The sequence below is a fragment of the Salvelinus sp. IW2-2015 genome, linkage group LG27 (assembly GCF_002910315.2).
Source record: "Salvelinus sp. IW2-2015 linkage group LG27, ASM291031v2, whole genome shotgun sequence".
In the NCBI taxonomy this organism is placed as follows: Eukaryota; Metazoa; Chordata; class Actinopteri; order Salmoniformes; family Salmonidae; genus Salvelinus; species Salvelinus sp. IW2-2015.
The window spans coordinates 7,464,936-7,489,297 of NC_036867.1; the positions used below are offsets into that span (position 1 = coordinate 7,464,936).

Here is a 24,362-nt window from a genome sequence, read left to right on the forward strand (position 1 = left end):
GGAAAGAAGGGAGAGTGAGGAGGAAGGAGCAGCATCAGGCAGCAGCCTTAGCATCCGTAGGAGTGTGCTGTTGTTAGGCTGGGGATGAGGCTGCTCTGCCACCATGCAGGCTTAGAGATGTAATGAATCTTCTATCAGCCCTTCCTGCCAGGGTGACAACTCGCTTTGAGGAAGGTTGTAAATGTGGGAGAGATTGTGGTATAATTCCTCAGACTGGCATTTCTGCCCCCCAGTCACCATTCGATTATCTCCCAAATTGCTGTGTTTCAGAGAGATAAAGATTTTTTATGGCTTGCTGACTTGAAACAACCGGCACAGCCAGGAAAAGCAATGGCCAACCTGCCATGCATAGTAATTCCATTGGTAAATGACAAAATCTTTGTTTATATGACATTTCCAAAATTACTGCGGCAGATGAATCTAAAATATAAAATGTCACATTTGGCATGCAAAACTATGAAAATATATTTCTGTGCAAAATTCATGGAGGCATTTAATTTAGAACGTGTTTAATAACTAAGTCTGCCTGCATCAGTAATCCTGCCTGGAGGTCCCAAAAAGATTGTCATATTTATTCACTCGTTTCCCCCCCCCTTTCCTTCATTCCGAAGCCAACATTTTTAAGGGTAAATGTTCATTGTTAATTAAGATTTACTAATTAAAATGAAAATAATTAACGAGAAAGCTTAATCTCCGAATATTAGGCTATACTTAGAAAGAAAATATGTTTTTGTATGTGGCATTTCCTGTGTATTAAAGAGTTCAATTTGTGGAGCAGTCAATGTAGGAACCTTGAAAAGATGTTTCAGCGAAGGACGTGCTGCGTGCCAAAAAAAGCTGCTGAGGATCCGTGGCTGAATGCTTTGATCTCATCTGTAGGAGTGGTGTAATGTTATGGCACTTTAGGCACAACTAAGGCTCCGGGCAAACAAACCACCTTCTGATATGGAAAATTGGCTCACTTTGCCTTTTACCTTCCCGGATGTCTTGACTTTCCGCCATACACGTACCGGTCCATGCATGAGAGACAAATAATAACAATCTCTAAAGACACATAGTGAAAAATTAACACTGGTGTGCTGTTTTTATTTATTTTTATTGTTCTTTTTCTACCCCCTTTCTTTCTCCCTCAGCAGTGTGGGGGCTTAGAGCCCTAACCTCCTGGATGTGCGATGTGTGGGCTAAACCGCTTTACCACCAATTATACTAATTTCACTTCTGCCTAAATTGTTTTGTGTTGTGGCGTATGCAAAGATGCTCAGCGAGGAGATTGCGGGGCATAACGGCAGGGCTCGGCACACACCCTCTGAGGGTGACTTTGCGCTGGGCACTGCCAGGCACCGGCACGCACGTGGCGCTGGGTGTGTATCTGTTTGTGTATCTTTTCGTGTGTGTGTGTGTGTGTGTGTGTGTGTGTGTGTGTGTGTGTGTGTGTGTGTGTGTGTGTGTGTGTGTGTGTGTGTGTGTGTGTGTGTGTGTGTGTGTGTGTGTGTGTGTGTGTGTGTGTGTGTGTGTGTGTGTGTGTTTGTGTGTTCCAAATGGTTAATATGGGCCATTAACAGTCAAAAAGCAACACTGCCGGGCACACAGTGCTGGGTAGGTGAATCCCAATAGTGCCACCAGTATACACCGTTTATGTAGAGTGGCAACAGTCAGAGAGCGGAACATGCAAATTGAGTGAAGTAGAATCTCCAGAGGATTTTTTTGAATATAATAGATGGTTTAAGATTAGGTGACTGTGTGTTGAACTGTCATCCCTGTGCTGTTTGTGGACTTGTGTTTGTTTTGTGGTAGGTGAATAACACCAGGATATGTACCCTAGGCTGCTGGTCAACCGCCACTGTCTAGCTCCCGGGTAGCTGACTGTATAATTCAAGACCTGCAGTATCTTTTTACACATTTTGTTACATTACAGCCTTATTCTAAAATTGATTAAATACATTTTTTCTTCATCAATCTACACAAAATACCCCAAAATGACAAAACAAAAACAGGTTCAGCAAAGTTATGAAAAAAACTGAAATATTACATTTCCATAAGTATTCAGACCCTTTACTCAGTACTTTGTTGAAGCACCTTTGGCAGTGGTTACAGCCTCGAGTCTTCTAGGGTATGATGCTACAAGCTTGGTACACCGGTATTTGGGGAGTTTCTCCCATTCTTCTCAAGCTCTGTCAGGTTGAATGGGGAACATCTCTACACAGCTATTTTCAGGTCTCTCCAGAGATGTTTGATTGGGTTGATTGATTGTTGCACCCTCGACAACTACTGTGATTATTATTATTTGACCATGCTGGTCATTTATGAACATTTGAACATCTTGGCCATGTTCTGTTATAATCTCCACCCGGCACAGCCAGAAGAGGACTGGCCACCCCTCATAGCCTGGTTCCTCTCTAGGTTTCTTCCTAGGTTTTGGCCTTTCTAGGAGTTTTTCCTAGCCACCGTGCTTCTACACCTGCATTGCTTGCTGTTTGGGGTTTTAGGCGGGGTTTCTGTACAGCACTTTGAGATATCAGCTGATGTAAGAAGGGCTATATAAATACATTTGATTTGATTTGATTCAAGTCCGTGCTCTGGCTGGGGCACTCAAGGACATTCATACGCTTGTCCCCGAGCCATTCCTGCGTTGTCTTGGCTGTGTGCTTAGGGTTGTTGTCCTGCTGGAAGTTGAACCTTTGCCCCAGTCTGAGGTCCTGAGCGCTCTGGAGCAGGTTTTCATCAAGGATCTGTTTGTACTTTGCTCCGTTCATCTTTGCCTCAATCCGGACTAGTCTCCCAGTCCCTGCCGCTGAAAAACATCCCCACAGCATGATGCTGCCAACACCATGCTTCACTGTAGGGATGGTGCCACATGTGACACATGGTATTCAGGCCAAAGAGTTCAATCTTGGTTTCATCAGACCAGAGAATCTTGTTTCTCATGGTCCGAGAGTCCTTTAGGTGTCTTTTGGCAAACTCCAACTGGGCTGTCATGTACATTTTACTGAGGAGTGGCTTCCGTCTGGCCATGCTACCATAAAGGCCTGATTGGTGGAGTGCTGCAGAGATGGTTGTCCTTCTGGAAGGTTTTCCCATCTCGACAAAGGAACACTAGAGCGCTGTCTGAGTGATCATCGGGTTCTTGGTCACCTCCCTGACCAAGGCCCTTCTCCCCCAATTGTTCAGTTTGTCTAGGTGACTAACTCTAGGAAGAGTCTTGGTGGTTCTAAACTTCTTCCATTTAAGAATGATGGAGGCCACTGTGTTATTTTGGACCTTCAATGCTGCCAAAATGTTTTGGTACCCATCCCCAGATCTGTGCCACAACACAATCCTGTCTCGGAGATCTACGGACTATTCCTTCGACCTCGTGGCTTGGTTTTTGCTCTGACATGCACTGTCAACTGTGGGACCTTATATAGACAGGTGTGTGCCTTTCCAAATCATGTCCAATCAATTGAATTTACCACAGGTGGACTCCAATCAAGTTGTAGAAACATCTCAAGGATGATCAATGGAAACAGGGTGCACCTAAACTCAATTTCGAGTCTCATATTAAAGGGTCTGAATAGTTATGTAAATAAGGTATTTCAGTTTTTTATTCTTAATACATTTGCAAAAAAATTCTAAAGACCGGTTTTTGCTTTGGGATTATTAGATATTGTGTGTGTAGATTTTGTGTAAAATATACATTTAAAACATTTTAGAATAAGGCTGTAACGCAACAAAATGTGGAATGGAAGGGGTCTGAATACTTTCCGAATGCACTGTATATTGTTTGTTGTATGCTTAATGTTTTTGAATGTTAATGTATAACTAGGTACCAGGATGCACTATTCCATGGAACCTTTTTAGGCCCTCGGCGCTTCTGTACTAGATAGATACAGTGCCTTATTCCACATTTTGTTGTTAAAGCCTGAATTTAAAATGTATTAAATTCTTATATTTTTTTTACACCCATCTACACACAATAAATACCCCATAATGGCAAAGTGAAAACAGTTTTTTTTAATGGTTTGCAAATATATTGAAAATGTAATACAGAAATATCAAATTTACATAAGTATTCACACCCCTGAGTCAATACTTTGCAGAAGCACCTTTGTCAGCAATTACAGCCAAGTCTTTCTGGGTAAGTCTACGAGCTTTCCACACCTGGATTGTGCAATATTTGTACATTATTCTTTTCTAAATTCTTCAAGTTCTGTCAAGTTGGTTGTTGATCATTTCTAAACAAGCATTTTCAGATTTAAATCAACTGTAACTCGGCCACTCAGGAACATTCATTGTCTTCTTGGTAAGCAACTTCAGTGTAGATTTGGCCTTGTGTTTTAGTTTATTGTCCTGCTGAAAGGTGGAAAGCAGACTGAACCAGGTTTTCCTTTAGGATTTTGCCTGTGCTTAGCAACATTCCATTTGATTTTTATCTGGAAAAACTCCCCAATCCTTAACAATTACATGCATACCCATAACATGATGCAGCCACCACTTTGCTTGAAAATATGGAGAGTGGTACTCAGCAATGTGTTGTATTGGTGCTGCCCCAAGCGTAACACTTTGTATTAAAGACAAAAAGTGAATTGCTTTGCAATTTTTTTGCAGCATTACTTTAGTGCAACAGGATGCATGTTTTGGAATATTTTTGATTCTGTATAGGCTTCCTAATTTTCACTCTGTCAATCAGGTTAGTATTTTGGAGTAACTGCAATGTTGTTGATCCATCCTCAGTTTTCTCCTATCACGGCCATTAAACTCTGTAACTGTTTTAAAGTCACCATTGGCAACATGGTGAAATCCCTAAAGGTTTCCTTCCTCTCCGGTAATTGAGTTAGGAAGGACGCCTGTATCTTTGTATTGACTGGGTGTATTGATAAATAATCATTTCACCATGCTCAAAGGGATATTCATTGTCTGCTTTTTTCTACCCATCTACCAATAGGTGCCCTTCTTTGCGTGGCATTGGAAAACCTCCCTGGTCTTTGTGGTTGAATCTGGGTTTGAAATTCACTGCTCGACTGAAGGACCTCACAGATAATTGTATGTGTGCGGTACAGAGATGAGGTATGTTAAACACTATTAGTTTCATACAAAGTGAGTCCATGCAACTTATTATGTGACTTGTTAAGCACATTTTTATTCATGAACTTATTTAGGCTTGTCATAACAAAGGGGTTGAATATTTTTTGACTCAAGACATTCCAGCTTGTCATTTGTAATTAATTTGTAAAAATGTTGAAAAACAAATCCATGTAGACATTAGGCCAGTGACAAATACATCGTTTTTTCCCTCCCAAATTTCATGGTATCCAATTCATGGTATCCATCGCTGTAACTCCTGTACGGACTCGGGAGAGGCGAAGAGCCGTGTGTCCTCTGAAATACAACCCACACTCTTTCTTTACACAATGCCCGCTTAACCCGGAAGCCAGCCGCACCAATGTGTCAGAGGAAACATCTGGCAACCATGTCAGCATGCACTGCGCCCAGCCCGCCACAGGAGTCACTAGTGCGCGATGGGACAAGGACAAAATCCTCCCCTAACCCGAACGACGCTGAGCCAATTGTGCGCTTCCCCATGGGTCTCCCGGTCGCGGCCGGCTGCGACAGAGCCTGGACCCAAACCCAGAATCCCTAGTGGCACAGCTAGCACTGCGTTTCAGTGCCTTAGACCACTGCGCCATTCGGGAGGTAGACAAATACATTTTTAATTCAGGGTGTAACACAACAAAATGTGGAAAAAGTCAAAGGGAGTGAATACTTTCTGACGGCAAGGGTTTATATACTGAACAAAAATAAATTAATCCAAACAGTGTCACCAGACCGTTTATTTTGCGTGGCAAAAGTCAAGAACGGAACATGCAAATGAGTAAAGTAGAATCTCCAGTGGATTTTGGGGACTATAATGGATAGTTTCAAATTTGGTGACTGTTTAAGTGTGTTTGTTTTGTGGTAGGTGAATGACACCAGAATCTGTTCCCTATACTCCTGGTCAACCGCCACTGTCTAGCTCCTGGGTAGCAGACTGACTAATTGAAGACCTGCAGTATCTTTCAAAAGGGCCTTTCTGTTTTTTAGCTTTAATGAATTGGCAAACATTTCTTGAAACCTGTTTTCACTTTGTCATTATGGGGTATTGTGTGTAGAGTGATGACACATTTGTTTTATTTAATCCATTTTAGAATAAGGCTGTAACTTAACTTAATGTGGAAAAGGGGAAGGGGTCTGAATACTTTCCAAATGCACTGTACCTGCAGTCAGCATGCCAATTGCACGCTCCCTCAAAACTTGAGACATCGGTGGCATTATGTTGTGTGACAAAATGGCACATTTTAGAGTGGCCTTTTATTGTCCCCAGCACAAAGTGCACCTGTGTAATGATCATGCTGTTTAATCAGCTTCTTGATATGCCACACTTGTCAGGTGGATGGATTATCATGGCAAAGGAAAAATGCTCACTAATAAGGATGTAAACAAATTTCTTCACAAAAGTTGAGAGAAATAAGCCTTTTGTGGGATCTTTTATTACAGCTCATGAACCAACACTTTATATGTTGTGTTTATATTTTTGTTCAGTATACTTAGGCATGAATGAATTAACCTGCTAATTTCTGTATCCTTATTTTATTTTTTAAAATGTCTTATTTAATCAAAGTTGCTATTTCCAAAGCACTATTCTGTTATTTCTGTTTTAAAGAATGCAGCATTGCAAATCCAGAGCTCCAATCACAACACATTTTCTGTAAAGATGCAGACTGTGGGTTGCAGATTGTGTCATCTGCTGTGGTTCCTCGCTGTCAAGACCCAACATGATGGTAGTGTTGGTCTGTGATCCACTTCAAACTGTCAATGCATAAATCATGAATCGTGTCGATAATGCAAGAAAATATTGTCATTTCACAAAACCATACCAAAACGTAGCGAAACTAACTGGAACAAGCTAGCTAGCCAAGTTGCTAGCTAGCTAAGTTAGTTATCTAGCTTATATTAACAGTAATACAAAATGCACCTAAACATTTTAAAACATTAGCTGACACCTTGAGGCTTGATAGGGGGTAAAAATGTTTTTCCCAGAAGGTTTGACATTTTCGTTATTTATTAGCTATCTAGGCTACCAGTTAGCATTTACCCCACACATCAAATCAAATTATATTTGTCACATGCGCCGAATACAACAGGTGTAGTAGACCTTACAGTGAAATGCTTACTTACAAGCCCTTAACCAACAATGCAGTTTTAAGAAAATACCCCCAAAAAGTAAGCGATAAGAATAACAAAATTAAAGAGCAGCAGTAAATAACAATAGCGGGGCTATATACAGTGGGTGTCGGTACAGAGTCAATGTGCGGGACCACTGGTGTTGAGGTAATATGTACATGTAGGTAGAGTTATTAGCTAGCTTACCCTACTGTGTGCTGGACAAATTAGCGTTTCGTCATTCTTGTTACTAAGATAAATAAAACTTCTCAAATTAGCTACTCACTGTAGCGTTAACTTCTTTTGAGTTACTTATTTCTTTCTCCAGTTGTCAGTTCGAACACACACCGTTTATGCACTCATTTGTGGAGGACAAATTCAGAAATGACAGTTGGAATTCCACAGCAGAAAATATGTGATTGTTGTTGCTAGGTTACCAGTTACAGTGCTTGCTTTTAGCTTGCGGTTTGCGCACACCTTTATCCAGAGGGAATACAACAATTATAGCTAGTGTATGAAAGAATGATATGGATTTAATATTTGTCAAATTATTGAGCATGTCCTCAAAACTCAAATAATCATCAGAAGTTGTCCTTAATTAGCATGTCAAGATCCTGATATGGACCTCAGTCAAGAGCATATGCATTGTATGTGCGGAGAAAAGGGGTAGTGTAAGGGTTTGGGTTAGGTGCTACCCAGTATGGTGAAGAAAGGAGTGTCTTTGTAGTCTATTTATTTGCATGTGTGTGGGGGGCTTAAGGGTAGGCCTTGTCAGATTGGTGGGGCTTTAGGAGGGCCTGAAAGATAGTGATGGTCTCCGAGTCATGGATGGCTGGAGAGAGTTCCAGAGCCTAGGAGCAAYCCTGGAGAAGGCCCWGTCGCCGAAGCTCTGGAGCTTCGACCTGGGGATGACAAGGTGCTGTGGTGCAACGGAATGCGCGTGTGGGTTGGTAGAGGAGAAGGTTTGAGGGGTAAGGGGGGGCAAGGTGCTGAAGGGCTTTGTAGGTCAGAAAGAGGATCTTGTAATAAATGCGTTATTTATGACAGGGAGCCAGTGGAGCTCACAGAGGACAGGGGTGATGTACTGCCAGTACTTAGTGTGGGTGAGTTTTGAACCATTTGGAGTTTATGGAGGGAGCTTGAGTTGATGCCAAAGAGTAATGAGTTGTACTAGTTAAGACGGGAGGAGTTGAATGCATGTATGAGAGTTTCAGCAGCAGGACAGGAGAGGGAGGACTTGACTTTGGCAATGTTGCGGAGGTGGAAGAATGAGGTTTTGACAGTCTGTCTTATGTGGTGGCGAAAGGAGAGGGTGGAGTCCAGAATGACGCCAAGGTTGCATGCATGGAGGGAGAGAGAGAGAGAGAGACAGTGGTCTCGTTAATGGTGAGGTTGCCAGCTTTGGTGAGGGTGGATTAGGTGCCTATGAGGATGCGTTCCATTTTATCACTATTGTGCTTGAGGAAGTTTTGTTGCGTCAATGTTTTTATTTCAGAGAGGCAGGATTCATTGTGGGTCAGAGGTGGGTTGAGGAGGGATTTGGTGCTGAGGTAGATCTGGGTGTCATCAGCATAGCAGTGGAAGGTTGAAGTGGCAGAGGATCTGACCTAGGGGGAGGATGTAGATAATGAAAAGTAAGGGACACAGCACAGAGCCCTGGGGGACACTGTGTATAACTGCAGCTGAGTCTGAGGTGTGGCCATTAAGGTAGATGTAGTGGGTCCGGTTTGTGAGGTATGATTGTTGCCAGGAGAGTGCAGTGCCCTCAACACCCAGAACCTCAAGCCTGGTGAGGAGGATCTGATGGCTCACTGTGTCAAAAGTGGTACTCGGGTCAAGGACAATCAGGATGTTGAGGGCACCAGCATCAGCAGAGGTGAGAAGGTTATTGATAACCTTGAGAAGGGCAGTTTCAGGAGGGGTGGAAACCAGACTGGAGGGGCTAGAACAGGTTTTTGATTAGCAGGTGGGTTTGTAATTGGGAGACAACAGTACGATCCAGAGTCTTGGCAAGGAAGGGGAGGTTGGAAGTTATTGAGGATGATAGTGTCCAGTCCTGGCTTTGTTAAGATGGGGGTGACTCACAGATTCAAGGACCCTGCTTTAGCGGCCAATTTCATCAACAAGAACGTKAAAGCGGCTGTTGTACCGCATGGTGTGGAACAAATGGTTAGCTGGTCTTGTTAGCAGGCAAGTTAGCAGGCCGGCTGGCAGACTGGTTGGCTAGCGAAGCCAACTTTGCTGGGTTCATCGACACTTGAATGTCATTCTCTTTTTTATTTTTATTTTTTCATTTCCATTTTCATTGGTGAGTATAAAGTTCACTCCCTGCTAGAATGTGTGTGTGTGTGTGTGTGTGTGTGCGTGTGTGTACTATTCCACTCACATTATTGTTTTTTGTTTGTATCATTAATATTTTATTTTGATCTAAGCCGCCTCTAATGCCAATATCTGGCTGTTTTCATGGTTCAGTCGTAGTTTTACCATTTGTATTGCTCTTAAACCTCTCTTAACCAAGGTTAGTTTTCCATAGACTCTGCTGGGGACCAATCTATGTATGTTTGGTTTACTCTGGTTAAATGGTCACAAATCTCAGGTAGCACAGAGTAAGAGTTATCATGCTTTGCTCTAAACCTTTTTTGTATTTAGGGTTTTGCTTGCATCTYAGTTGGGGAGATGCTTCGGCAAGGGAGGTTGTGAGGGAAGGGGTTTTTCCCTCTTTATTTGTATATCGTTTTTATATGTTTTTTTGTGCTTCGTAGCTTGTCTTTGTTTTTTAAATTTGCGCTATTAGGTTCATCTAAGATCTTTAGTTTACATTGTACCTTGTCCTTTACACGTCCTTTCTCAATTAAGACATGACTCAGCCTAGTGTAGCCCATCCAGCTGGAGGGAATGGCTTTAATTTTCTTACTTGGAACTGCAGCAGCATAAATAACCCAGTTAAACGTAGTAAGGTGCTACACCACCTTCAACAATTGAAAGCTCACATAATCTTTCTCCAAGAAACTCATCTGAAGGTATCACAACACTCAAGTCTTAGGTGCAGATGGGTTGGTCAGGTGTTCCATTCCTCATTTCAGAGTAAGGCAATAGGGGTGGCTATTTTACTTCACAGATTGGTACCTTTTATATGTTCTAATGTGATCGCAGATCCCCATGGTAGATACATAATTGTCAGTGTTAGGCTGCTCAATACGAATGTACTTCTTGTTAATATTTATGCTCAATGGTGGGACAATGGTGATATTTTAAAATCGGTTTTCTCTACACTGTCCGATATGTCTTCCTATATGTTGATCTTAGGTGGTGATTTTAACTGCTGGTTAGACCCACATTCGGATCGATCCTCCACTAAACCTTGTCAACCTCAGCTAAAGTTGTCCAAACCTTTATGTCTGAATTTGCAGTTTCAGACCCTTGGAGAATATGCTTTTCCAGATGGATTAAACACAATTCTTTTCTCATCGGTTCACCACACTTTTACTCGCATAGACTACTTCCTTGTAGATGACAGACTTCTCAATTCCATATCTTCATGTTCATATAATCCAATTGTTTTATCTGACCACGCCCCTGTTATCATAGAAGTAGTCTTTCAAACTGTTGACAATCTGCGACTGCCTTTGCGGCTAAATACTCAACTGCTCTCAGTAATGAACACTTTGTCAATTTTGTTTTTGGTCTAATCGACTTTTTTCATGATTACAAATAGAACCCCAAACATCTCTACATCTACTTTCAGGGAAACTTTGAAAGCTTATATCAGGTGAAATTATTTCATGCACCGCACATGAGAACAAACTGAAAAGGGATAGGCAATCTATGTTAACACGCAGTATTGCCCAGTTAGATGACATTTATGCCGTTTCACCATCTCCGGATATTTATAAGGAGCGTTTCACTTTGCAAGCAGAATTTGACACATTATTAACAGACCAGGTTACTGAACTGCTTGTCAAGTCTAGGATCACTTACTATGAACAAGGAGATAAAGCCAGTAAATTATTAGCTCACAAGTTACGTCAACAAACATCATCACACCAGATTCCTAAAATTCGTACATCGTCTGGGATATCATTAGACCCTAGGGGGATCAATGATGAGTTCAAGAGATTTTACCAGTCTTTATATACTTCTGAAAGTAAAGCGGATACATTGGAATTGGATGATTTCTTCCACTCACTTGCTGTGCCTTCTGTCAGCCGGGATTTGGTTAAAAATTTAGAGCAGCCGAACACTGTTGAAGAATTGTCTAATGCTGTCAAATCCCTTCAATCCAGGAGAAGCTCAGGGCCTGATGGCTACTCGGCAGAGTTTTATAAAAAAGTTTCTCTCCAAAATAGCCCCTATTCTAATTGAAATGTACAATGAAGCATTTGTAAATGGTGCTCTCCCACAGACTCTCACTCAGGCAACCATGTCTTATTCTTAAAAAAAACAACAAAGACCCACTTGGCTGTGTATCATACCGTCCAATTAGCCTGCTAAATGTTGACTATAAAATTTTATCTAAACTTCTGGCAACGCGTCTGGAAACAGTCCTCCCATCAATTATCTCTCTGGATCAAACAGGATTTATTAAAAATAGACACTCATTCTTCAATCTTCGACGATATTTGATATTATATATAATCCCTCTGTCGCCAATGCCTCTGAAGCCATTATATGCCTGGATGCGGAGAAAACGTTTGACCGGGTGGAATGGATATACCTTCTTTACACTCTAAATAAATTTGGCTTTGGCTCCAAATTCAAATTACTTGGATAAGACTTCTGTACTCATCCCCTCAAGCCTCTGTCAGGACTAATAACACTCAATCAGATTGCTTACGTTTGCAACGATCGACACGCCAGGGTTGCCCTTTAAAACTTCTTATGGCTGCATCCCGCTACCGGGATCGATATGACAACAGCCAGTGAAAGTGCAGGGCGCCAAATTCAAACAACAGAAATCTCATAATTAAAATTCCTCAAACATACATGTGTCTTATATCATTTTAAAGGTAATCTTGTTGTTAATCCCACCAAAGTGTCCGATTTCAAATTTGCTTTTCAGCGAAAGCACTACAAACGATTATGTTAGGTCACCACCAAACCACAATAAGCACAGCCATTTTTCCAGCGAAAGATAGCAGTCAGAAAAAGCAGAAATAGAGATAAAATGAATCACTAACCTTTGATTATCTTCATCAGATGACACTCATAGGACTTCATGTTACACAATACATGCATGTTTTGTTTGATAAAGTTCATATTTATAACAAAAAATCGGAGTTTACATTGGCGCGTTACATTTACTAGTTCCAAAGACATCAAGTGATTTTGCATAGCCACATCGTTTCAACAGAAATACTCATCATAAATGTAGATGATAATACAAGTTATACACATGGAATTATAGATATACCGCTCCTTAATGCAACCGCTGTGTCAGATTTCAAAAAAACTTTACGGAAAAAGCAAATCATGCAATAATCTGAGACGGAGCTCAGAACAATAGCCAAATTAGCCGCCATGTTGGGGTCAACAGAAACCAGAAAATACATGATAAATGTTTCCTTACCTTTGATGAACTTCATCAGAATGCAGTCCTAGGAATCCCAGGTCCACAATAAATGCTTGATTTGTTCGATAATGTCCGTTATTTATGTCCAATTAGCTACTTTGGTTAGCGCGTTTGGTAAACAATTCCAAAGTCACAAAGCGCGTCCACTATAACGTGACGAAATGTCCAAAAGTTCCGTAACAGTCAGTAGAAACATTTCAAACGATGTACTGAATCAATCTTTAGAATGTTGTTAACATACATCTTGAATAACGTTCCAACCGGAGAATTAGATTGAATTAGATTGACTTCAGAAGAGCGGTGGAACGGAGGTCCTCCTCATGTGAACGCGCATGTGAAAGCATGTTCAGCTCGTGGCAGACCTGACTAATTCCTGTCTCCTTCGGCCCCCCTTCACATTAGAGTCATCAGACAAAGTTCTATTGACTGTTGACATCTAGTGGAAGCCGTAGGAAGTGAAAACKCATCCATATCTCGCTGTAATTTCAATGAGAGCTTGGTTGAAAATCTGCCACCTCAGAAAAAATCCAAACAGGAAGTGGAACTTCTCAGGTTTTTGCCTCCCATATGAGTTCTGTTATACTCACAGACATAATTCAAACAGTTTTASAAACTTCAGAGTGTTTTCTATCCAATACGAATAATAATATGCATATATTAGCAACTGGGACTGAGGAGCAGGCAGTTTACTATGGGCACCTCTGTGCACCTTTCATCCAAGATACTCAATACTGCCCCTGCAGCCATAAGAAGTTAAGTCTCTTACAGTTTGCCCCTCGCCATAGAACCCCTTGCAATAGCACTTCGCTCCAACCCCCTCATCAAAGGTATAGTCAGATATGGACACAAACCCAAACTGTCTTTATATGCAGATGATTTATTATTATACACATCCAACCTTTCTGTTTCTGTTCCTGCTGCCCTTGCCACTTTCACATCCTTCAGTCACTTATCAGTAGAGGTCGACCGATTATGATTTTTCACCACCGATACCGATTATTGGCGTCAAAAGTGTTCATTCAGTATTGTTGTAATTGTCATTTTTACAAATKTATATATATAAAAATCGRCAGATTAATCAGTATTGGCTTTTTTTGGTCCTCCAATAAATCAAATCAAATTTCAAATGTGTATGTGACTAATAAAATTTGAAATTTGATTTGATTTATTGGAGGACCAAAAAAAGCCAATACTGATTAATCTGCCGATTTTTATATATATAAATTTGTAAAAATGACAATTACAACAATACTGAATGAACACTTTTATTTTAATATAATACATAAATAAAAATCAATTTAGTCTCAAATAAATAATGAAACATGTTCAATTTGGTTTAAATAATGCAAAAACACAGTTTTAGAGAAGAAAGTAAAAGTACAATATGTGCCATGTAAAAAAGCTAACATTTAAGTTCCTTGCTCAGAACATGAGAACATATGAAAGCTCGTGGTTCTTTTTAACATGAGTCTTCAATATTCCCAGTTAAGAAGTTTTAGGTTGTAGTTATTATAGGACTATTTCTCTCTATACCATTTGTATTTCATATTCCTTTGACTATTGGATGTTCTTATAGGCACTATAGTATTGCCAGCCTAATCTCGGGAGTTGATAGGCTTGAAGTCATAAACAGAGCTGTGCTTCAAGCATTGCGAAGAGCTGCTGGCAAACGCAGGAAAGTGCTGTTTGAATGAATGCTTACGAGCCTGCTGCTGCCTACCACCGCTCAGTCAGACTGCTCTATGTTTGTTAGTAAGAGTGGTGTTTGTTTCGTTCTTCGTGTTTACTGGACTGTGTTCGTTTCCCCCGTGTCTGGGGTTGTTTGAGGAGTACACCCAGTGTGTTAGTAGGGTGGCCTGGTTTCTCCGTGTTCATTAAAGAACAGTTGTTATTGCACCTGCTGTTTCCCTGCGCTTGACTACGCACTCCGACACCCAGGCCTTACACTCTATCAAATATCAAATCATAGATTTAATTATAATATAATAAACACACAGAAATACGAGCCTTAGGTCATTAATATGGTCAAATCTGGAAACTATCATTTCGTGAACAAACCGTTTATTCTTTCAGTGAAATACGGAACCGTTCCGTATTTTATCGAACGGGTGGCATCCATAAGTCTAAATATTGCTGTTACATTGCACACCCTTCAATGTTATGTCATAATTATGTACAATTCTGGCAAATTAATGATGGTCTTTGTTAGGAAGAAATGGTCTTCACACAGTTCGCAACAAACTGCTGCATATACCCTAACTCTGCTTGCACAGAACGCAAGAGAAGTGACACAATTTCTCTAGGTAATATTGCCTGCTAACATTAATTTCTTTTAACTAAATACGCAGGTTTAAAAATATATACTTGTGTATTGATTTTAAGAAAGGGATTGATGTTTATGGTTAGGTACATTGGTGCAACGACAGTGCTTTTTTCACGAATGTGCTTGTTAAATCATCACCCGTTTGGCGAAGTAGGCTGTGATTCGATGATAAATTAACTGGCACCCCATTGATTATTTGCAACGCAGGACAAGCTAGATAAACTAGTAATATCATCAACCATGTGTAGTTAACTAGTGATTATGTTATGATTGATTGGTTTTTATAAGATAAGTTTAATGCTAGCTAGCAACTTACCTTGGCTCCTTGCTGCACTCGCGAAACAGGTGCTCAGCCTGCCACGCAGTCTCCTCGTGGAGTGCAACGTAATTGGCCATAATCGGCGTCCAATATTGCCGATTACCGATTGTTATGAAAACTTGAAATCGGCCCTAATCAATTGGCCATGCCGATTAATCGGTCGACCTCTACGTATCAGGGTATAAACTGAATCTCAGTAAAAGTGAATTGATGCCACTTAATATGGCCGCAAAAAATTACCCTTTACATAACTTGCCATTTAAAATTGCTCACAGTAGCTTTATTTATCTCGGGGTACATCAGATTTGAAAACCTTTTTCAAGCCAACTTTGCTCCTCTTTTAACCCGTACTAAGGACGATTTGGAAAGCTGGTCTTTGCCACACCTAACCTTAGTCACAATAATTAATTATATTAAAATGAATATTCTTCCTAAATTCTTATATCTCTATCAGTGCCTACCGTTTTTTCTTCCCAATACATTTTTCAAAAAGATCGACGGCCTAATTCTACCTTTTATATGGGACAAAAAGCCCCCTAGGATACGAAAACAGCTTTTTCAGAGTCCCAAACCAGATGGCGGTCTAGCTCTACCGGATTTCAGATTCTATTATTGGGCCGCTAACCTTAGGATCATTCAGTACTGGTTGCAGAGAGATATTCCCAACCCCAATTTGGCTATAGATGGAGGCCGCCTCATCAATACCGGCATCATTGTCTTCCCTCGCTCACTCCTCCATTACAGGCTCTTACTCTTCCTTCAYCAAAAATATATGTGTCAAAACAACATTGAAGATCTGGAATCAATTTAGCCGCCACTTTGGGTTTCAGACAACCTCTTCTTTGGCTCTGGTAGCCTCAAACCCAGCTTTTCCCCCATCTATGGTTGATGGTGCTTTCTCAACATGGTCTAGTCTCGGTATTAAAAGATTCAGAGATCTCTATATTAACAATACATTTAGTAATTTGAACAATTATCAGATATATAATATATATATGTCCACAGCATAGATCCCTGATTCCCTTATCCCTCTTCCTACTCTGAAAGACACCGTGTCAATAATCTTTAGTCAAATTTGCTCACTACAAACCACCTCATTAAACAATATTAAATCCTCATGGGAGGAGGAACTGGGTGAGGAAATATCTGATGAACTATGGGAAGGGGCACTTTAAAGGGCACATACATTTTCTATTTGCGCTCGACACGGTCTCATTCAATGCAAACTCATTCATAGGGCCCACTGGACCAAAGCAAGATTATCCTAAATTTACAAGGATGTGAACCCTAATTGTGTACGATGTAACCAGTCTCCTGCTAATCATGTACACATGTTTTGGTGTTTGCCCATCTCCTGTTGGTTTCTGGAAAGACATCTTTAACACACTCTCAGATTTAAGCGGCACAGAGATCGAGCCAGACCCTTTTATTGCATTATTTGGGGTTTCCTTACCCACAATACAATTGACCAAAATGAATAAGGATGTAATGCCTTTGTCACTTTGTTAACGAGACGATTAGTTTTACTTACATGGAAATGCTCTGCACCCCCTTCTCATGCTCTTTGGATTAAATCCGTTTTTGAATTGCATAAAGTTGGAAAAAATTAAACACACACTCAATGGGTCTATAGACACATTCTATGCAATGTGGGCTCCCTTCTTTTCTTATGTTAAACGACTACATTTCCTGCAGTGCCAGAGTGATGTATATTTATATATTGGTGATGTAAGAGGCCTGGTATGTGTATACGTGACATCTCGGATGTTAAGGACTGTATGATCTGTGCTAGTTGACCTGTAACAACTGTATCAAAATATATATTATTTCTTATCTTTTTATTTTTTTATTTTTTTATGTTTGTTTTGCTGTATTGTTGTCATGATGTGTTGTTTTATATTACTACCAAATAACTTACAAATGCAATTATTTTGTAAATGCTGGTGTTGAAAATTCAATAAACAAAGTAAACTAATTGTTTTTTTGTAGTTGGAGGGGAAAGTTCCGTGGGCGAGGGAGAGGTTGTTGATRTGTGTGATATATGGACAGAGAGCAAGCAGGCAGGCTTTAATGAGAACAGGGGGGAGAGGAAGTTGTAGTCTTGGATGGCATGGTGAGTTTTGAGATATATGGAGAGTAAATGGGGGCAAATTCGGAGAGCCGGGTTTCAGGGGTGACGGTTTTGAAGTTGACGGGGGAGGGGGCGGTTAAGAGAGATTGATCAGTCAGTAATGAGTTTTTTTGGTGATCTTGTCCTTGAAAAACTAAAGGAAGGAGTTTTAGAGTTCAGTGGAGGGAGTAGAGAAGGTGTGGTCACGGGGCTGAAGTGGCTTGCTGACAGTGGATAACAGAGTCTGGGAGTTCTTATTGGAGCTGTTGATGATGTTGGAGAAATAACTGGACCTAGCAGCACTGAGGGCATCACTGTAGGTGGAGTTTGTAGGCCTCAGCGTGGACAGTGAGCCCAGACTTCCTGCTCAGCCACTCCAGGTGGCGGCCAGCATGCTTCAGGGCGCGGAGCTCAGGGGTAAACCAGGGTGGGGAGGAGGGGAAGGAGCAAGAGACAGGTTTAGTTTGGAGTGGGCCAGAGAGTTGAGGGAGACAGAGCATTGAATTTGGCAGCTAGTTCATCAGGTGAGTTGGAGGTGTGGTCAATGGGCAGGGCGGAGCAGATGGCATCAGAGCTTTGATGTTGTGGAAGGAGATGAGGCATTTGTCAGTGTTGTGTGGTGAGTATGAGGTAAGAGAGAATTTAAGAATCTTGTGTTCAGACAGTGGGAATAGGGAGGGGGAAGTATAAGTTAGGTTGGGGCCAACAGAGCAAACAAGGTCAAGTATGTGTCCCTTGATGTGAGTGGGAAAATKTACATGTTGGGTAATATTGAAACAGTACCTAACAGCCATGAAATCAGAGGCAAGTTTTGAGTTTGTGTGCACGTGAGTAATTCAGATAGTCCAGAGAGGAATGATTCGTTAGCTTTACACCCTGACTACACCGCTCGCGTCGTGTGCGCCGAGCGTTGCAAAATAAATGTAGCAATCTATGTTATTCCATTTTTGCACCTACACTGCTCGCACGCATCAACGTGCGTCTGGGTTGCCAAGGACTAAAATAGAAGTCAGTTCTATTTGTGATGCAGATCGCGGTGCAAGTCCTGCCTCTCCCATCTCCTCATTGGTTTATAGAAGCAGATACCCACGTGCATTCTCCTCATTGGTTATACCCATGTGGGTGATTGAAAGACGAACTGTGTTGTCGGTCGTGGTGGTAATACTATGAAATTTTAGATGCCAATCACCATATAAGTTCAAAGATTAAAAAACTTTGGAAGGCGGAGAGGTGACTAGAAACGATTCAGTTGACCGTTTTATGTGTGGATTAATTTGTCGGAGTAGAGGACCTTGTGCATTTCAGGTAAAATAACAACTCATTGTTTATATCCCAGGACAAATTAGCTAGCAACAGCAAGCTAGCTATATAGGACAAATTAGCTAGCAAGTGCAATCTAGCTAGCTAAATTGCCGTTAATGTATAATGCTTTTCGACCTGTCCCCAAATTAATGTAATTGGTTCTGAGTTTGTTTTGATATTTTAACCTGCGTGTCGTGATTGCGTTTGGTGTGGGGGGACAAAATCAATTTATGCACGATGGTGCACAATGGCGCACGTGCGCAGCCGTTTTGGGTTCTGTGTTAGGAGGACGGTACACAAGGATAGTGGTTATGGAGCAAAATGATTTGTAGGCAATGTATTCAAATGAAGAGACAGTACGGAGACAGTTCAGTTATTTAGATTTTGGAGTTGTTACAGTACACGGCCGGTGGAGCGAGGGTGACACAGGTAGCCATAACCAGCGGGAGTAGCTTGGTTAAGAGAAAATACTTGGGAGCCAGGTCCACCCTCTGGGGAGCCAGGCCCAGCCAATCAGAATGAGTTTTTTCCAACAAAGGGGCTTTTTTTGGACAGGAATACGCCTCAGCACCCCTTCCTCAGATGATCTCGTAGGTGAATAAGCCATATGTGGTGGTCCTGGGCTGACGTGGTTACACGTGGTCTGCGTTTGTGAGGCCGGTTGGGTGTACTGCCAAATTCTCTAAAACGATGTTGGAGGCGGCTTATGCTCGAGAAATGAACATTCAGTTCCCTGGCAACAGCTCTGTTGAACATTCCTGCAGTCAGCATGCCAATTGTTCGCTCCCTCAACTTGAGACATCAGTGACATTGTGTTGTGTGACAAAACTGCACATTTTAGAGTGACCTTTTTTGTCCCCAGCACAATGTTCACCTGTGTAATGATCATGCTGTTTAATCAGCAATGGATTATCTTGGCAAAGGATAAATGCTCACTAACAGGGATTTTGTGTACAAAATTTGAGTGAAAAGCTTTTGGGTGTATGGAATATTTCTGGTATCTTTTATTTTAACTCATGAAATAGTTTTTGTTCAGTGTACAATGTTGTGGCTCCATCCTCAGTTTTCTGCTGTAGCAGTCATTAAGCTCTGTAACTGTTTCAACGTCACCATTGGCCTCATGCTGAAATCCCTGAGCGGTTTCCTTCCTCTCCGGCAACTGAGTTAGGAAGGACGCCTTTATCTTTGTTGTGACTGGGTGTATTGATACACCATCAAAAGTGGAATTAATAACTTCACCATGCTCAAAGGGATATTCAATGTCTGTTTATTTTATTATTACCCATCTACCGATAGGTGCCCTTCTTTGCGAGGCATTGGAAAACCTCCCTGGTCTTTGTTGTTGAATCTGTGTTTGAAATTCACTGCTCGACTGGGAGACCTTACAGATATTTGTATGTGTGGGATACAAAGGTGAGGTAGTCATTAAAATATAATGTTAAACACTATTATTGCACACACAGTGAGTCCATGTAACTTATGTGACTTTTTAAGCTAACCTTTACTCCTGAACTTATTTAGGCTTGCCATAACAAAGGGGTTGAATAATTATTGACTCATTATGGGGCATTGTGTGTCCAGTGATTCAAAATCTCACTTTAAAATCAGGCTGTAACACAACAAAATGCGGAAAAAGTTAAGGGGTGTGAATACTTTCAGAAGGGACTGTATATTGTTTGTTGCATGCTTAATGTTTGAATATTTATGTATAACTAGGTACCAGGATGCACTGTTCCATGGAACCTTTTTAGGCCCTCAACACTACTGTACGATATAGATAATGTACTTTAATAATCCATGAAGGGAAATGTAATATTAATGCCCCATGTTTGTGCACGTGTGTGTGTTTTATGGTAGGTGAATACTAGGTACCAGGATCTCGCCCGTAGCGCTCTTAAAATAGGCTCCTGGTCATCTATCACTCTTTAGCTACCAGGTTGCCAAATATGCCAAATTTCCCTTTCACCGACACTATACACTGAGTATACAAAATATTAAGAACACCTGCTCTTTTCATGACATAGACTGACCAGGTGAAAGCTATGATCCCTTTTTTATATAATTTGTGTCAGTGTACAATCAGTGTAGATGAAGGGGAGGAGACAGGTTAAAAAAATATTTTTAAGCCTTGACAATTGAATTGTGTATGTGTGCCATTGAGGGTGAACGGGCAAGACAAAATATTTAAGTGCCTTTGAACGGTGTATGGTAGTAGGTTTCTGGTGCGTCGGTCTGTGTCAAGAATTACAACGCTGCTGGGTTTTTGACTCATAACAGTTTCCTGTGTGTATTAACAATGGTCTACCAAAATAACATCTAGCCAATTTGACACAACTGTGGGAAGCATTGGAGTCAACATGGGCCAGCAACCCTGTGGAACGCTTTCGACACCTTGTAGAGTCCATTCCCCGACGAATTGAGTCTGTTCTGAGGGCAGGGGGGGGGGGTATATGGCTAATTTACCATGGCTAAGGGCTGTTCTTTCTCATGACGCAATGCGGAGTGCCTGGATACAGCCTTTAGCTGTGGTATATTGGCCATATACCACAAACTCCTGAGGTGTCTTATTGCTATTATAAACTGGTTAACAATGTAATTAGAACAGTAAAAATACATATTTTTTGTCATACCCGTGGTATACGTTCTTCATATACCATGGCTCTCAGCCAATAAGCATTCAGGGCTCGAACCACCCAGTTTATATTGTTCTCTGTATGCTGAATGCATGCCAATTTGTGAAAATTTGTGAAAAGGTTGTACATAATTACATAAATACAATAACATAAGCACATAAGGGTATGCACACATTTACTTTTGTAATTAATGATGATGGCTAATTCATACAAAATTGTATTTTGAGGATGCCATTCAGGAAGGGAAACTGAATGAGTGTTTTTTATTGTTCAGTGATCATCTAGAATGAATTCCTTAATAGTCCAACGATCTTCCCCTATTGCTCATCATATCCTTGAAATGAGGCCATTCCAACAAAACAAACAAACAGCAACAAAGCTCATCCCGGAACCTCATTGTGATTGGCTACAGTTTCGTCACAGACTCAGACACTAACCCTCTCCCCTCACAGATGAATTGCTTCCTGAATTAATCCAGAGTGTTTGTCCTTTAACGTTTTCAACTGAATCCCTCCCCTCGATGGATTTCCAACCTGATATGCTTCCCCTTTTAACAGCCAATAACTGAAATGTGCAAATATTGTTTTTATTTTGTGAATAATTCTCTCAACTGTATACAGTTTGGGGGAAATACTGTACCAGGCTTTCCTTTCCAAATTAAACAGAAATTACTCTGAGTTGTTAAGCAGCAATGCTTGTGTTACAGTACAGGATCTACACATTATATGTTTAGGGTAATGCATTTCCTTTGTGAGTGAGAATGATGCACACTGTCTGCTGTCTGGTGGAGAGGCAGGCAGTGGCACGCTGTCTGAGCAGAGGGAGAAAATGATAGAGAGAGGGACAGAGAGAGTGAGGGAGGGGAAGAGAGCGCAGGAAGAGAGATACAGAGAGAGAGCGTGAGGGAGGGGGGAGAGAGAGAGGGAGACGCCAGTGCTGTGTCTGTGAGGGGTGCGTTCCTTGACCTCTGGTTTCTTGCTGCAGTGACAGTAACCGTAACACAACCTTCTCTATGTATTGCAGGTGGAGTGGTCGCAGAGTCCCCAGCCCATGGAGGTGCGTGTGCGCTGCCTACGGGCAGTCAGGGACAAGCTGCCCAGGGGCCTCTACAGCCTCAGTGTGGCTCTTCAGAGCCGTCTGGGAGGCCCCGCCCTCACCTGGTCCTGTCTGAAGGAGGAGCAGTGGGCTGGGACCACAGAGCCCGTGGAGCACGGGGGCCACTTCTACGACACAGAGCTGCACGTCAACCAGAGCCTGTTCACCGTACGTAAGCATCACAGGGATGGGGACTGCTCCTCCGCTCCAATCGGGTGACAAACACATTTAGTTTAGGCCCCCATCCTGGCCTTCCTCTATTGAGAGTAATGTGTTTTTATTCAGGAGGGGAAGGACAGGATGTGATTTGTGGCGATGGGAGTTCATTCAATAAGACCCTCTTTTATTGAAACGATGCTCGGGGAAGCCGCTCAAGAAATAGTTCTTGAGATATGTGCAATGATGGAGGAAAAAAATAAAAAACATATTCTTCATCTGAAAGCAATTCTGACACTGAGGGGCTCTGGATTAAAACACGTTCACTTCCAAGAGGGGTAAAAGTCTTTGACATGAAACCCAATACTGAATTAGCTAAATACTATCTTTAAAAACAAACAGGAGTTATCTGTCAGATTTAGAAAATGACAATGCACACATGCGGTATTGAAATAACGGTTACAGCACGCTGTAGGTTTAATTTGTTTTCCACCGCAATAATTCCAACTTCTCTTCTTTCCAATGGTTTACTCTTTGGCTGCAGTGTAGGCTGTAGATTGAAAGGGGTTATGAAAATTTATATTAAACAGTAACTGTGTATATGAGGATGGAGAGACATTGTATTAAAATATGCCAGTGAGAGCCTCTAGGTTTGACTTGGGGGAAATCCAATATGAATAAAACAGCAACTTTTCAAACATGACATTTAATCCATGCATGTAAATCAAAAGAGAGATCTATTATTCATTTATATAAGGGCATAGTGTTTTATTGGAATGAAAATGAAGTACAAATGCACTGAAAAATGTAGTGTATTTTCCAGAAGTCTATATGAGCAGCCATCATGCAGTATGCCCAAGACTAAAGTAGGCCTCTACAGTGATATTTTTAGACGTGGAACTTGGCAAATGAAACTATTTCCACTGTAACACCCTGGATAAAGTCTTGATACTTGTTACTCAGTTTGACTAAAACATTTCACTCCAAATTCTATTGAACGTTATTAGTTCAGCTGCGTTTTCAGAGGATGGTTAGCATAGCAGTAGCATGTGCCACAGTTTTAGGTCTTCTAAGTATTTTTTATTTAACCTTTATTTTAACAGGGAGTCCCATTGAGACCAAGGTCTCTTTCACAAGAGAGCCCTGTGAACATTTTACATTTTTAAAAGGGAGCCCTTCGAAATGTAACCTAATCCTAAATCATCTCTGTACTGTTCAAAGCACTTGTTGGCACTACAACAACAAATGCTAACAACAATAAAAATGTCAGATGGTGGATGATGACCAGAAAGTCATGTTTATTCATTGCTATAAGATGCCTGATGCAATGCTGATACCAACATATGAAAACTATAAAAGCTAATCCACAATTTGTTTCCCTCCTGATCCGTTTTTCCAAAGTGTTAAGATGCAGAAGGACTGTCTAGATAGTCAGTGTTCCAATGGCAACTCTAAAGGGCCTTATCGCATGTGGCCACTGTCAATGCACTGCTACAGTAGGTGGGCGTATTCATCAAGCCTCAGTCTCCTGATTATATTGTCTCAGGCTCCATCTGACATAAAGGACGGCGTAAGCCACCGAAACTGAATGCGGACTTCGCTGGGAAAGGCTGTAGGATCTGATTCAGAGGTATAAGGGTTTAAGTACGGCACTGCAAACACCTCGTGTCACTCTCAAC

General features: G+C 41.3%; 1 protein-coding gene across 1 annotated transcript in view; it reads left to right on the plus strand.

Moving 5' to 3' along the window:
* The window catches only part of ofcc1 (orofacial cleft 1 candidate 1), a 122,019-nt gene that overhangs the window by 27,631 nt on the left and 70,026 nt on the right, over nt 1–24,362 (plus strand). Inside the window, exon 16 of the mRNA XM_070435674.1 lies at nt 22,456–22,695. Within this exon, the coding sequence (XP_070291775.1) occupies nt 22,456–22,695 (240 nt within the window). The remainder of the gene's footprint in view (nt 1–22,455; nt 22,696–24,362) is intronic.